The 13,543-nt window shown below is 44.6% G+C and overlaps 1 protein-coding gene across 5 annotated transcripts in view; it reads left to right on the top strand.

Moving 5' to 3' along the window:
- LOC111960631 (diacylglycerol kinase delta) overlaps window positions 1-13,543 on the top strand; it is an 86,404-nt gene that overhangs the window by 28,447 nt on the left and 44,414 nt on the right. For all 5 annotated transcript variants that reach the window (XM_023982717.2, XM_023982716.2, XM_023982718.2 and 2 more), the window contains 7 exons: window positions 3,866-3,970; window positions 10,174-10,306; window positions 10,654-10,760; window positions 11,080-11,205; window positions 11,465-11,567; window positions 12,278-12,440; window positions 12,556-12,664. In XM_023982717.2, coding sequence (XP_023838485.1) covers window positions 3,866-3,970; window positions 10,174-10,306; window positions 10,654-10,760; window positions 11,080-11,205; window positions 11,465-11,567; window positions 12,278-12,440; window positions 12,556-12,664 — 846 coding nt within the window. The remainder of the gene's footprint in view (window positions 1-3,865; window positions 3,971-10,173; window positions 10,307-10,653; window positions 10,761-11,079; window positions 11,206-11,464; window positions 11,568-12,277; window positions 12,441-12,555; window positions 12,665-13,543) is intronic.

Raw genomic sequence — 13,543 nt, 5'->3', positions numbered from 1 at the left:
AGAAACATATCTAAAATCAGGCACAAAACAAAATCCTGCACCCCGTCAAATCGTTCTGCAGTCTTTGACTGTAGACTATAGAGCATTTTCTATATTTGCCCCAACAGATCCACAGATCCCTTGTTACCGGCCCGTCAGGAAGTCCAGGATCCAGTTGCAGAGAGAGGTGTTTAGTCCCAGGGTTCTTAGCTTAGTGATGAGCTTTGAGGGCACTATGGTGTTGAACGCTGAGCTGTAGTCAGTGAATAGTAGTCGCACATAGGTGTTCCATTTGTCCAGGTGGGAAAGGGCAGTGTGGGAGTGCAATAGAGATTGCGCTCATCTGTCGATCTGTTGGGGTGGTATGCAAATTCTGGGATAATGGTGATGTGAGCCATCACCAGCCTTTCAAAGCACTTCATGGCTACAGACGTGAGTGCTACGGGTCGTTAGTCATTTAGGCAGGTTACCTTGGTGTTCTTGGGCACAGGGACTATGGTGGTCTGCTTGAAACATGTTGGTATTACAGACTCAGTCAGGGACAGGTTGAAAATGTCAGTGAAAACACTTGCCAGTTGGTTAGCGCATGCTCGGAGTACACATCCTGGTAATCTGTCTGGCCCTGCGGCCTTGAGAATGTTGACCTGTTTTCAAGGTCTTACTCACATCGGCTACGGAGAGCGTGATCACACAATCGTCCGGCACAGCTAATGCTCTCATGCGTGTTTCAGTATTATTTGCCTCGAAGCAAGCATAGAAGTAATTTAGCTTGTCTGGTAGGCCCGTGTCACTGGGCAGCTCACGGCTACGCTTCCTTTTTGTAGTTTGTAATAGTTTGCAAGCCCTGCCACATACGACAGGCGTCAGAGCCGGTGTGGTGCGATGGGATCTTAGACCTGTATTGATGCTTTGCCTGTTAGATGGTTCGTCTGAGAGCATAGCGGGATTTCTTATAAGCTTCCGGGTTGGAGTCCCGCTCCTTGAAAGCGGCAGCTCTACCCTTTAGCTCAGTACGGATGTTGCCTATAATCCATGGCTTCTGGTCGTGGTATGTACGTACAGTCACTGTGGTGACGACGTCATCGATGCACTTATTGATGAAGCCAGTGACTGATGTGATGTACTCCTCAATGCCATCGGAAGAATCCCAGAACATATTCCAGTCTGTGCTAGCAAAATAGTCCTGTAGCTTAGCATCTGCTTCACCTGACCACTTTTTTATTGACAGAGTCATTGGTGCTTCCTGCTTTAGTTATTGCTTGTTAGCAGGAATCAGGAGGATAGAATTATGGTCAGATTTGCCAAATGGAGGGTGAGGGAGAGCTTTGTATGTGTCTCTGTGTGTGAAGTAAAGGTGGTCTAGAGTTTTTTTCCCTCTGGTTGCACATTTAACAAACTGGTAGAAATTTGGTGAAATGGATTTAAGTTTCCCTGCATTAAAGTCCCTGGCCACTAGGAGCGCCTCCTCTGGATGAGCTTTTTCCTGTTTGCTTATGGCCCAATACCGCTCATTGAGTGTGATCTTAGTGCCAGCATCGGTTTGTGGTGGTAAATAGACAGCAACATAGAATATAGATAAACTCTCTTGGTAAATAGTGTGGTCTACAGCTTATCATGAGATACTCTACCTCAGGCGAGCAAACCTTGAGACTTCCTTAGATATCATGCACTAGCTGTTGTTTACAAATATACATAGACCGCCACCCCTTGTCTTACCAGAGGCTGCTGTTCTATCCTGCTGATACATTGTATAACCCGCCAACTGTATGCTATTCATGTCATCGTTCAGCCACGACTCGGTAAAACATAAGCTTATTACAGTTTTTAATGTCCTGTTGGTAGGATATACGTGCTTGTAGGTCGTGTTTTTTTATTATTCAATGATTGTACGTTGGCTAATAGGACCGATGGTAATGGTAAATTACTCCCTCGCCGTAAAGGCAAATTACTCACTCGCCGCCGGATCCTTACAAGGCACCTTGACCTTCGTCCTCGATGTCTCCATCTCTTTCTCCTGCGAATGACGGGATAAGGGCCTTGTTGGTTGTCTGGAGTAAATGTCTCTCGTCTGACTCCTTAAAGATAAAGTTGTCTTTCAGTACGAGGTGAGTAATCGCTGTCCTGATTTCTAGAAGTTATTTTCGGTCATAAAATGTGGCAGAAACATTATGTACAAAATTAGGAGACCGTAAAACGTTAGCCATTCTCTCCGGTGCCATCATCATCATCATTAATCTACTTGCCGCTGAAAAACATCCCCATAGCATGGTGCTGCCACCACCTCGCTTCACCATAGGGATGGTGCCAGGTTTCCTCCAGACGTGATGCTTGGCATTCAGGCCAAAGAGTTCAATTTTAGTTTCATCAGACCAGATAATCTTGTTTCTCATTGTCTGAGAGTCTAAGTGCCTTTTGGCAAACTCCAGGTGGGCTGTCATGTGCCTTTTACTGAGGAGTGGCTTCCATCTGGCCACTCTACCATAAAGGCCTGATTGGTGGAGTGCTGCAGAGATGGTTGTCCTTCTGGAAGGTTCTCCCATCTTCACAGAGGAACTCTGGAGCTCTGTCAGAGTGACCTTCGGGTTCTTGGTCACCTCCCTGACCAAGGCCCTTCTCCCCGATTGCTTAGTTTGGCCGGGCAGCCAGCTTTAGGAAGAGTGTAGGTGGTTCCAATCTTCTTCCATTTAGGAATGATGGATGCCACTGTGAGCTTGGGGACCTTCATTGCTGCAGACATTTTTTGGTACCCTTCCCCAGACCTGTGCCTCGACACAATCCTGTCTCGGAGCTCTACCGACAATTCCATGGCTTGGTTTTTGCTCAGACATGCTTTGTAAACTGTGGGACTTTATATAGACGGGTGTGTGCCTTTCCAAATCATGCCCCATCAATTGAATTTACCACAGGTGGACTCTAACCAAGTTGTAGAAACATCTCAAGGATGATAAATCAGGATGATAAATCGACACAGGTTGCACCAGAGCTCAACTGGTCTGAATACTTATGTAAAAAAAAGTTTTTCCTTTGTCATTATGGGGTATAGTGTGTAGAATGATGAGGGGGAAAAATATTTTATCCAGTTTAGAATAAGGCTGTAACGTAACAAAATGTGGGAAAAGGGAAGGGGCCAAGAATACTTTCCGAATGCACTGTATACCAAAATTGGCTTTATACCTGTTCAAACAACACACTCCAGGTGGCAGTATGCACCCTTTCAGTTTGTTTACCAACTCATAGAAGAAGAAATGGACTACTTTAAAATGGAGATGGCCTCAATGGCCCCCCATGGTGTCACAGATGCCATAATGCGACAGATGCAAAGAGGAGAAGTCTTACTAAGTCTATAGTGTGTGTGTGTGTGTGGATGGGCCATCTTAAGTGCGTGCGTGTTTGCGGTGCTGGTCTCTGGGAGAGAGGAAAGGCGTGCGACTATTTTTATCCATCTGGGAACAGGAGCCCCTTTGTGAAGAAGCTGTGGAGGAAAGGAAATGGATGTCCGCTCTGTGGAAATAGCGCTACTTACCCACATTCATCCACAACCTCTGACCCAATCAATATATCAATACATACACATAAGCACAGACTCACAACTTTTCCAAAAAGCACAGTCGTACATCTAATAAAGCTGATACACAATACACAGGCACGTTCACCCTCACACACATCTTTGTGTCACATATGTGCACACACACATACTCAAGTTGGCCCATCAACTCAGTCAGAGTGCCAAAGCATGGGACTGGATGTGCTTCCTCTGTTTGTATTCCTGGCCACATGGCATTGCACAACCCCTGGTTTCATTTCTCTGAGCACTTGGTGTGTCTTGCGCTCTCTCCCTCTCTTTCTGTCAAGTGATATTTGTCTTGTCCTCTCTCTCTCTGTGTAGATCATCACTCCTTGTCGCCGGCTGATTCTGTGTGCGGAGAACAGGAAAGAGATGGAGGACTGGATGGCAGCCCTGAAGAGCGTTCAGAACAGAGAACACTTTGAGGTGAGGGCAAGGTCACAGAGTCCAGGGGTCAGGGTTCACTCTTCTCTACCTCTCTTCTCATTCAATCCCAGGGTAAGTCCCATTAATCTCTCCTTCCTCTTGAAGTGTGCCCTCATTCACTACTCCCCACAATTTGAAAGCATTGGATTGGTGTAGACATGGGCTGGATGGAGATTCCATGTACCAGTCATTTCCTTCCAAATCCCTGAAGGTATGTGAACACGATGCACACTTTGGGAAAGCAGAGATACCTGGGACCCCCCCCTCCAAAAAAAAGAAATTTGACCGCTGGACTCTACTCTCCTAGCCTAGACACTTCTGTGGAAGGAAAGGAGAAGCGGGGTACCTAGTCAGTTGTCCAACTGAATGTATTCAACTGAAATGTGTCTTCTGGGAAAGGATACATACGGCAGGTATAAGTAATATGGTAATAGCTCCGATTTGACCTTTAGTAGGTTACAGTGGTTCTTTCTTTTAAAAGTTTTGAGCTCATGCCGCGACCGTTAGTGGTGGATGGTGGCATTCTGTCATTGCACCACCCTATCACAAGGACGAGTTAGAATGCTAATCTATCGGTAGTCTAAACTGTGGCACAAATGGACTATCTTTTTGTAAGTTAATGGAGGTGTTTTCAGTCTGAGTCCTGCATCAGGGAACAACAACAAACTGTCGGTGGTCCTGTAGTTAAGAGAGAACTTGGGTAAATACAATGGGGGAATTTCACTTGACATGTGGATTTTTGAAAAATAGGCACTGGGGGCTTTTGGTTTCTCTCCCTCTAAAAACAGAAATAAATAATTCTAAATAACAAACTGGCTTAATTTATAGATTAAGATTTTTTTTTTTTACTTTTCCATTAGCGTGTAATTTACCAATAAAATGGACTGACGGGGATGTGGACGTACTCGGTATACATATCCGAAAGAAAGAAATGATCTCACTCCAGTACATTTAATAGAAAGTTGGCAGAAATAGTTAGATATTGCTACCATGGAAAGGAAAATAGCTGTCTATTTGTGGAAAAATCACCCTGATTAACTCTTTAGTCACATCACAGTTGACCTGTTTGCTTATGATTTTTCCTACACCTAGCGACCTATTTAAATTATATGAGAATGGCAAGCCAGACAAAATTAAAAGGGCCTATTGTCTCAAGAATGTCTCCTTTATTCAGATTACATCCGCTCACTTTCAGTTATTTGACTTCTTTTCAAACAAGCCAAAGAAAGTTAGTTGCAATTTCAGTTTAATCCACCAGAAAAGACAGAACAAATAATACAACAAATATTGTGGTTAAATTCAAATATACTAATTGATCAAAAAAACTTTATCAATTGGAACCTTTATCAAGTGGAATGGGGAAAAAGTAAGGAACTTGTCTGTCGGCCCAGCATTAAAGACCAAAATTGGTCAACGCAAATTGTGACTATAAAAATATATACCAGTTTCATTCAAATCAAATCAAATTTTATTTGTCACATACACATGGTTAGCAGATGTTACTGCGAGTGTAGTGAAATGCTTGTGCTCCTCGTTCGTACAATGCAGTAATAACCAACGAGTAATCTAACCTCACAATTTCACAAAAACGACATTATACACACAAGTGTAAAGGGATGAAGAATATGTACATAAAGATATATGAATGAGTGATGGTACAGAACGGCATAGGCAAGATGCAGTAGATGGTTATCGAGTACAGTATATACATATGAGATGAGTAATGTAGGGTATGTAAACATTATATTAAGTGGCATTGTTTAAAGTGGCTAGTGATACATGTATTACATAAAGATGGCAAGATACAGTAGATGGTATAGAGTACAGTATATACATATGAGATGAGTAATGTAGGGTATTTAAACATTATATTAAGTGGCATTGTTTAAAGTGGCTAGTGATACATTTTTTACATAAATGTTTCCATTATTAAAGTGGCTGGAGTTGAGTCAGTATGTTGGCAGCAGCCACTCAATGTTAGTGATGGCTGTTTAACAGTCTGATAGCCTTGAGATAGAAGCTGTTTTTCAGTCTCTCGGTCCCTGCTTTGATGTCGTACCCACAGCAACGATTAAAACATTCCCAAACCAGAAACCGTGGATTGATGGCAGCATTCGCGTGAAACTGAAAGCGCGAACCACTGCTTTTAACCAGGGCAAGGTGACCGGAAACATGACCGAATACAAACAGTGTAGCTATTCCCTCCGCAAGGCAATCAAACAAGCTAAGTCCCAGTATAGAGACAAAGTAGAGTCGCAATTCAACAGCTCAGACACAAGAGGTATGTGGCAGGGTCTACAGTCAATCACGGATTACAAAAAGAAAACCAGCCCCGTCGCGGACCAGGATTTCTTGCTCCCAGACAGACTAAATAACTTTTTTGCTCGCTTTGAGGACAATACAGTGCCACTGACACGGCCCGCTACGTTTGTTAATAAATACTTGCGGAGTTCACTTGATCTGGAAGCAGCGGAGCGTGAGTGTTAAAATCTGACTCTTAAACGTGTTAAACCCTGCAAGGCTGCAGGCCCAGACGGATTCCCAGCCGCGTCTCCAGAGCTTGCGCAGACAGCTGGCTGGTGTGTTTAAGGCATATTCAATACATCCTTATCCAGAGTCTGCTGTTCCACATGCTTCAAGAGGGCCACCATTTGTTCCTGTTCCCAAGAAAGCTAAGGTAACTGAGCTAAACGACTACGCCCGTAGCACTCACTTCCGTCATCATGAAGTGCTTTGAGAAGACTAGTCAAGGACTATATCACATCCCTAGACACCATCCAATTTGCTTACGACCCAATAGGTACAGACGACGCAATGCACACCATCAATCAATCAATCAATCAAGTTTATTTTTATATAGCCCTTCGTACATCAGCTAATATCTCGAAGTGCTGTACAGAAACCCAGCTAAAATCACAAACATTAGCATGCAATACGCCACGGTGTAGGAAAAGCACGTGTGGTCCGCTAGAGAACGCCAAAAAAGGAGAAATAAATAGATTAGAAGAGGAACCAGGCTATGAGGGGTGGCCAGTCTCTTCTGGCTGTGCCGGTGGAGATTATAAAGAACATGGACGATGTTCAAAATGTTATAAATGACAAGCATGGTAATAATAATCAGAGAATAATGTAGTTGGCTTTTCATAGCCGATCATTAAGAGTTGAAAACAGCAGGTCTGGGCAGGTAGGGGTTCCATAACCGCAGCCAGAACAGTTGAAACTGGAACAGAGCAAGGCCAGTGGACTGGGACAGCAAGGAGTCATCATGCCAGTAGTCCTGACGTATGGTCCTAGGGCTTCAGGTCCTCCGAGAGAAGAGAAGAAAGAGAGAAGGAGAGAATTAGAGAGAGCATACTTAATATTCACACAGGAACTGATAAGACAGAAGAAGTACTCAGATATAACCAACACTGCACACTGCCTAACCATCTGGACAAGAGGAATACCTATGTGAGATGCTGTTCATCGACTACAGCTCAGCATTTAACACTATAGTACCCTCCAAACTCGTCATCAAGCTCGAGACCCTGGGTCTCGACCCGCCCTGTGCACTGGGTCCTGGATTCTCTGACGGGCGCCCCGGTGGTGAGGGTAGGTAACAACATCTCCACCCGCTGATCCTCAACACTGGGGCCCCACAAGGGTGCGTTCTGGCCTCTCCTGTACTCCTGTTCACCCACGACTGCGTGGCCATGCACGCCTCAAACTCAATCATCAAGTTTGCGCCGACTACAGTGGTAGGCTTGATTACAACAACGACGAGACGGCTTACAGGGGGAGGTGAGGGCCTCGGAGTGTGGTGTCAGGAAAATAACCTCACACTCAACGTCAACAAACAAAGGAGATGATCGTGGACTTCAGGACAGCAGAGGGAGCACCCTATCACATCGACGGGCAGTAGTGGAGAAGGTGGAAAGTTTTAAGTTCCTCGGTGTACATCACGGAACCTGAATTGGTCCACACACAGACAGCGTTGTAAGAAGGCCTCTTCAACCTCAGGAGGCTGAAGAAATTCGTTGTCACCAAAAGCACTCACAAACTTCTACAGATGCACAATCGAGAGCATGTCGGGCTGTATCACCGCCTGGTACGGCAACTGCTCCGCCACCGTAAGGGCTCTCCAGAGGGTAGTGAGGTCTGCACAACGCATCACCGGGGGCAAACTACCTGCCCTCCAGAACACCTACACCACCCGATCATCAAGGACAACAACCATCCGAGCAACTGCCTGTTCACCCCGCTATCATCCAGAAGGCGACATTGGTTGATTTTAATACTTCTGATAGCCAAAACTTTAACTCCACCCATAACTTTTTGACTTTTTAACATTCCCAGAAGGAAGATTATTATAACCTACTGCAGGCCTATGGGTTTAACCTTCTGAATTAATGATTATATTGAAGATAGAAGCCGCCTCTTAATGAGTTCCCGAGAGCTGATCTGTTATCCAACGATTATTATTATTATTTACCCTGCATTATAATTATATAAAAGCCCCTTAGATATTCTCTGTAAGGTTTTACATTTCTAAGTCAATATCACACACCAGTTTTGCCATAATGAAAAATGCCCCTTAAATATAAATTTTGAATCCTCCAATCCTCTAAATTGAATTAGATCTACAGTGCCTTTCCATAAGTCCACTCAAGTTTCTTCAACTGTCTTCCGACTGTGATTAGAGCGATGTTGATGTTGTGCCGTGATGTCAGCAGATTACAGATGGCCTTTGCCGATCGCTCATCATCTTCAATCATCAGTGAGTCAATGGCTTGAATAGTCTCGTTGGAAATGTAATTTGATGTAAAAATGTGCAGCATACAGTAAAGACCAGCAGTCAATTTATTTCAGCATTATTTTTAGCATTATTCGGCCTACTTTACTGTATTGTAGCCAACTGTACCTGTTCATTTTCCTGGGCTTTCGAGTTCGGTGTAACACGGGGGAATAGCACTGTCCGTGACCATAATCCCCAAGTCTAACAGTATTTTACTGACATGTTTAATTATTCAAGGGTCCTTTCTCTTCTCTGTGCTGGAGTTCTTTTAAGAATACAAAAGAATCCATCCAGCCTTGATAGGCTAGCAGCAGGACAATAGACTCTTACCGAGTCCACCAAACGCATTGTTTTCTAACCACATCTGGATGGATACATAACGAATTACTATGGGAATAAATGTCACTGAATGACAAGTATTGCAATAAAGTAGGAAATAAAGTCATCCAATTGTTATAATAGGATTTGAAGCAATTGCCTACCCGCGTGTGGTCAACTATTTCAGCACCGTTTCGCGCTGCTCTTAGACAAGCATAGGGACTGGTCTTGATAAATCAATGAGATTGTTATTTTCACTGAATCTCCATTTGGGTATTGGTTAGCCTAAAATTAGGGTGTGGAGATGTTATGATTATTTTGCTCTTCACTCGCAGTCACTTAGTAGCCTACTCCCGACCGGTCACGTTGTACAGCTCCATATTTTCCTAACTGAAACCCTGAGCGTTTCATTTTTCTTGGAATAATATGAATCAAATTAATTAAGCTACATTTCTTCAAATCAATCCCATATACTATGTCTTTACAACAAAGGTTTTAAATTCTCTAGTACAGCCAATATTGAAAACAGTCAAATGCTTCTCAAAGATGCCCTCTGGTGGTCAAACTAGCACTAACTAGCATTAATGGCAACAATGGCTGACACTTAAATAACGTGCCATAGAATTCTGTGGCAGCCCGCAAGCTGTGCTGCAGTACGACGCAACTTTTAAAGGAACACTGTAGTTTCGCCGTATACATTTATTAGCAAGGCAATAACGATATCTACGCTAATGTCTGCACTGGGTTTCTTGACCCTGATCCTGTTGGTCTGACAGGGGTGCACGTTTTTGTTATAGCCCAACACTAACAGACCTGATTTCAACTTCTGAAGCCTTTGATTAGTTGAATCAAGTGTAGCCTATTAGTGGTGGGTAAAGAAGATGAACAGAAATCCTATCCTCTGTGGGTCCCCAGGATCAGGGCTGCATCCAAAATGGGACCCTATTTCCTATAAAGTGCACTACTTTTGACCAGGGCCCATAGGGCTCTGTATAGGGTGCCATTTGGGATGCATAACAGGATGAAGAAATCCTGAAATGAGTAGTGGTTATTAACGGGGACGATTTAGGGCTTATTTTCCCCTCTCTCGTCTCCTCTCTTCCCCTCCCAGTCCACCCAGTATAGCATGGATCACTTCTCTGGGATGCATAACTGGTACGCCTGCTCCCACGCCCGGCCCACCTACTGCAACGTGTGCCGCGAGGCCCTGTCCGGAGTCACCTCGCACGGACTGTCCTGTGAAGGTACGTACCTCTCTGTACACATACACACTGCCCTGGCTATATGCCAGCTAAAGGTCTTCACGGAGCCACCTGTATCTGAATAACTGATACCCAATCCGACCCGAGCGGGTCCGGATCCACGGGTCCGATCTGATATGATTGTCATGGATCTTGGGTATTGTGTAATGTTAACTGACTTGTCTGGAAGATTGGAACGCGAATGGAGACACCATGCGCGAGACAGAGACCGTGCACACGAAAGACAGACTGGTGGAATGCTGCGTCACAGGGTGTGAATGTGCATCTGTGTGTCTGGCTCTTTGGCTGTGCATGTGTTTGTCAATCTGATGCGTTTCTCCTTCTCACAGTGTGTAAGTTCAAGGCCCACAAACGTTGTGCTGTCCGAGCGACCAACAACTGCAAGTGGACTACTCTGGCCTCCATTGGGAAGGACATCATCGAAGATGAGGATGGGGTGAGTGAGTAAGGGGTCAGTTTAGCATTTTCCCCACTAATGGTTGAGGTTAGGATTGGGGGAGGGGAAGCTGAACCTAGATCTGTACCTAGGGGAAACTTCACCCCCCGGAGCTGTGTGAGAACTCCTCAAAAATAAGGCTAGAGATGTCCCCTGTACCCCGGCTAGAGAGAAGTGCAGTGTTGCCGGTTTATTAAACATCATTATACGTTATGCAAAAGCATATATCAAATATGTCAAACAATATATATTATGTATTATATAATATGCATAAATAAATACTTACTGAATAATAACAGTGACTTCTCCCTCAATGTAGATCTCTATGCCTCACCAGTGGCTGGAGGGCAACCTGCCGGTTAGTGCTAAGTGTACAGTGTGTGACAAGACGTGTGGCAGTGTGCTCCGACTGCAGGATTGGCGCTGCCTCTGGTGCAAGGCCATGGTGAGTCTGCATGCGCGTGCGTGCGTGCATATTTGGGTGGTGCTTCTTTGGGTTAAGTGCAAATCGGTTAAGTGCAAACTGCATTACTACTATGCCACAATACAGTAGTAATGCACATTTTTTTCTGCATGCACTGACTTATGACGTATTCACAACAGTCACAAGGCCATTGTACTTATCAGGTTGTTGACTGTACATACTTGCCGTAATGCTCTGTGTAGTGTGACTAAAAATAAAGTGTGTGTGTGTCGATGTCCAGGTGCACACGCTGTGTAAGGAGCAGCTGTCCACTAAGTGTCCCTTGGGGCAGTGTAAGGTTTCGGTCATCCCCCCCACAGCCCTCAACAGCATCGACTCCGACGGTGAGTTCTGCGCCTCACTTCCTCTCCGGGGCCAAGTTTCCCCTATGTACAGATCTAGGATCAGCTTTCCCTCTCCCAATGCTAACCTTAACCGTTATTGGGGAAACTGACCCAGGATCAGGGGCAACTTCACTTTACACCTGTCTTTGTGGGTGAACAGGACATATAGGGATGTCAGCGTGATAGGCCAGGGTAGTGTTCATTAGGCCTATAGGTTTGCAAAATTCTAAACTTTCCAAAAATTCCCAGGTTTTCCAGAAATCCCGGTTGGAAGACTCTAGGAATCAGAAGGGAATAAGCACGAAAATTCCAATTGTTCAACCTTTTTTTTGCTAAACCTGGACATTTTGTAAAGTTAACGTAGCAAAACGATAAAAAAAGATGCTCTTTCTTATTAGATATTAGGGGCTGGTTTCCCAGACACTAAAAAGCATGCTCAATGGAGATTCTCCATTAATCTGTGTCCGGGAAACCAACCCTAGAAGTTCAGTTGTGTGCCAGAGTCTGGTATAGAGGTTAAAGCGCCCGACTCCGGACCTTGTTTATCCTCCTGAATATGGGGGTTTGGGGCTGTTCCTGTCTGTGGCCCTCTATGTGCCTGTCATTGGTCCTCATCTGCCTAGTCATTGGTCCTCATCTGCCTGTCATTGGTCCTCATCTACCTGTCATTGGTTCTCATTGTTCATCATCTGCCTGTCATTGGTCCTCAGGGTTCTGGAAGGCCACCTGCCCGCCTTCCTGCACCAGCCCTCTCCTGGTGTTTGTCAACAGTAAGAGTGGAGACAACCAGGGCATCAAGTTCCTGCGCCGCTTTAAACAGCTGCTCAACCCTGCCCAAGTCTTTGACCTCATGAACGGTGGGCCACACCTTGGGTGAGTCTGCCCTGTGTGTGCGTGCATGCATGCTTCTGACATGGCTGTGTGTGTTTCCGACAGCACTGTGTGTATTTGCTGCTTGTCTTAGGGGGCTCTCTTCTATGTGTCCTAGTTTACGGCTCTTCCAGAAGTTCGACACGTTCCGGATCCTGGTGTGTGGGGGTGACGGCAGCGTGGGCTGGGTCCTCTCTGAGATCGACACTCTGACGCTCCACAAACAAGCAAGTTCATCCCGCCCCCTCTCCATCTGCAATGAGCTGAAAATAAGCTTCCATCAGTTGGGCTACACCAACTGACTCTTGGGCTCTTTCTCAATTTGTGTTTCCTCTATTTCTCATGTTCTTGGACATCAGACTTTCTCATCTAATGGGTTTTGGGAAGGAGGAGAGGAATTGGGAAAAGATGAATTGAGAAAGAGCTTTGCCTACTTTCCCATCATCCCTCAGCAATCCCCGAGCCTCGCAGGCAGCTTTGGCTACTGTGCCAGTCAGCCACTCTCATGTTTCCCTTGTCCCTCTTTTAACAATCTAGTAAGAAAGCTACCATTTTATAACACTACCTCCCTCTATTAGATAGATAGACAGAGAAACAGACAGACCACCACTGCCCTCTGCTGGTCGTGAGGTACACACAGTCCTGGCTCTCCGGGCTCTGTGTTCACATATATTAGTTATTTTCGATTGCTTGAACACTTTTCTCGAAACAGGGTTCACATTTGCAAAACAGTTACCACATCCCACTAAACTGAAGTACGTTTGCCAAAACAACATATTTTTCTTTCGAAATACACTAACACCATCAACTTAAAATACCTATCACAAAAAAACTCTTATCAAAACAGTATAATTTGTTGTTTAATGAGAAGAGGACTTCTGCAACATCCTAGAGCATATAATACATGTGACTGAACAATCTGAATCCATCAAAACAGAATAGTTTGTCAATGAATAAGTAGGTAATTTCACCATTCAATAGATCATGCCTCAACAAATACTACACTGAACAAAAATAAACGCAACATGTAATCTGTTGGTCCCAGGTTTCAAGAGCTGAAATAAAAATCCCAGAAATGTTGTATATGCACAAAAAGCTTATTTCAC

Source organism: Salvelinus sp. IW2-2015, linkage group LG4p (genome assembly GCF_002910315.2).
Source record: "Salvelinus sp. IW2-2015 linkage group LG4p, ASM291031v2, whole genome shotgun sequence".
Lineage (NCBI taxonomy): Eukaryota > Metazoa > Chordata > Actinopteri > Salmoniformes > Salmonidae > Salvelinus > Salvelinus sp. IW2-2015.
This window is presented reverse-complemented; position numbering and strand designations above follow the sequence as displayed.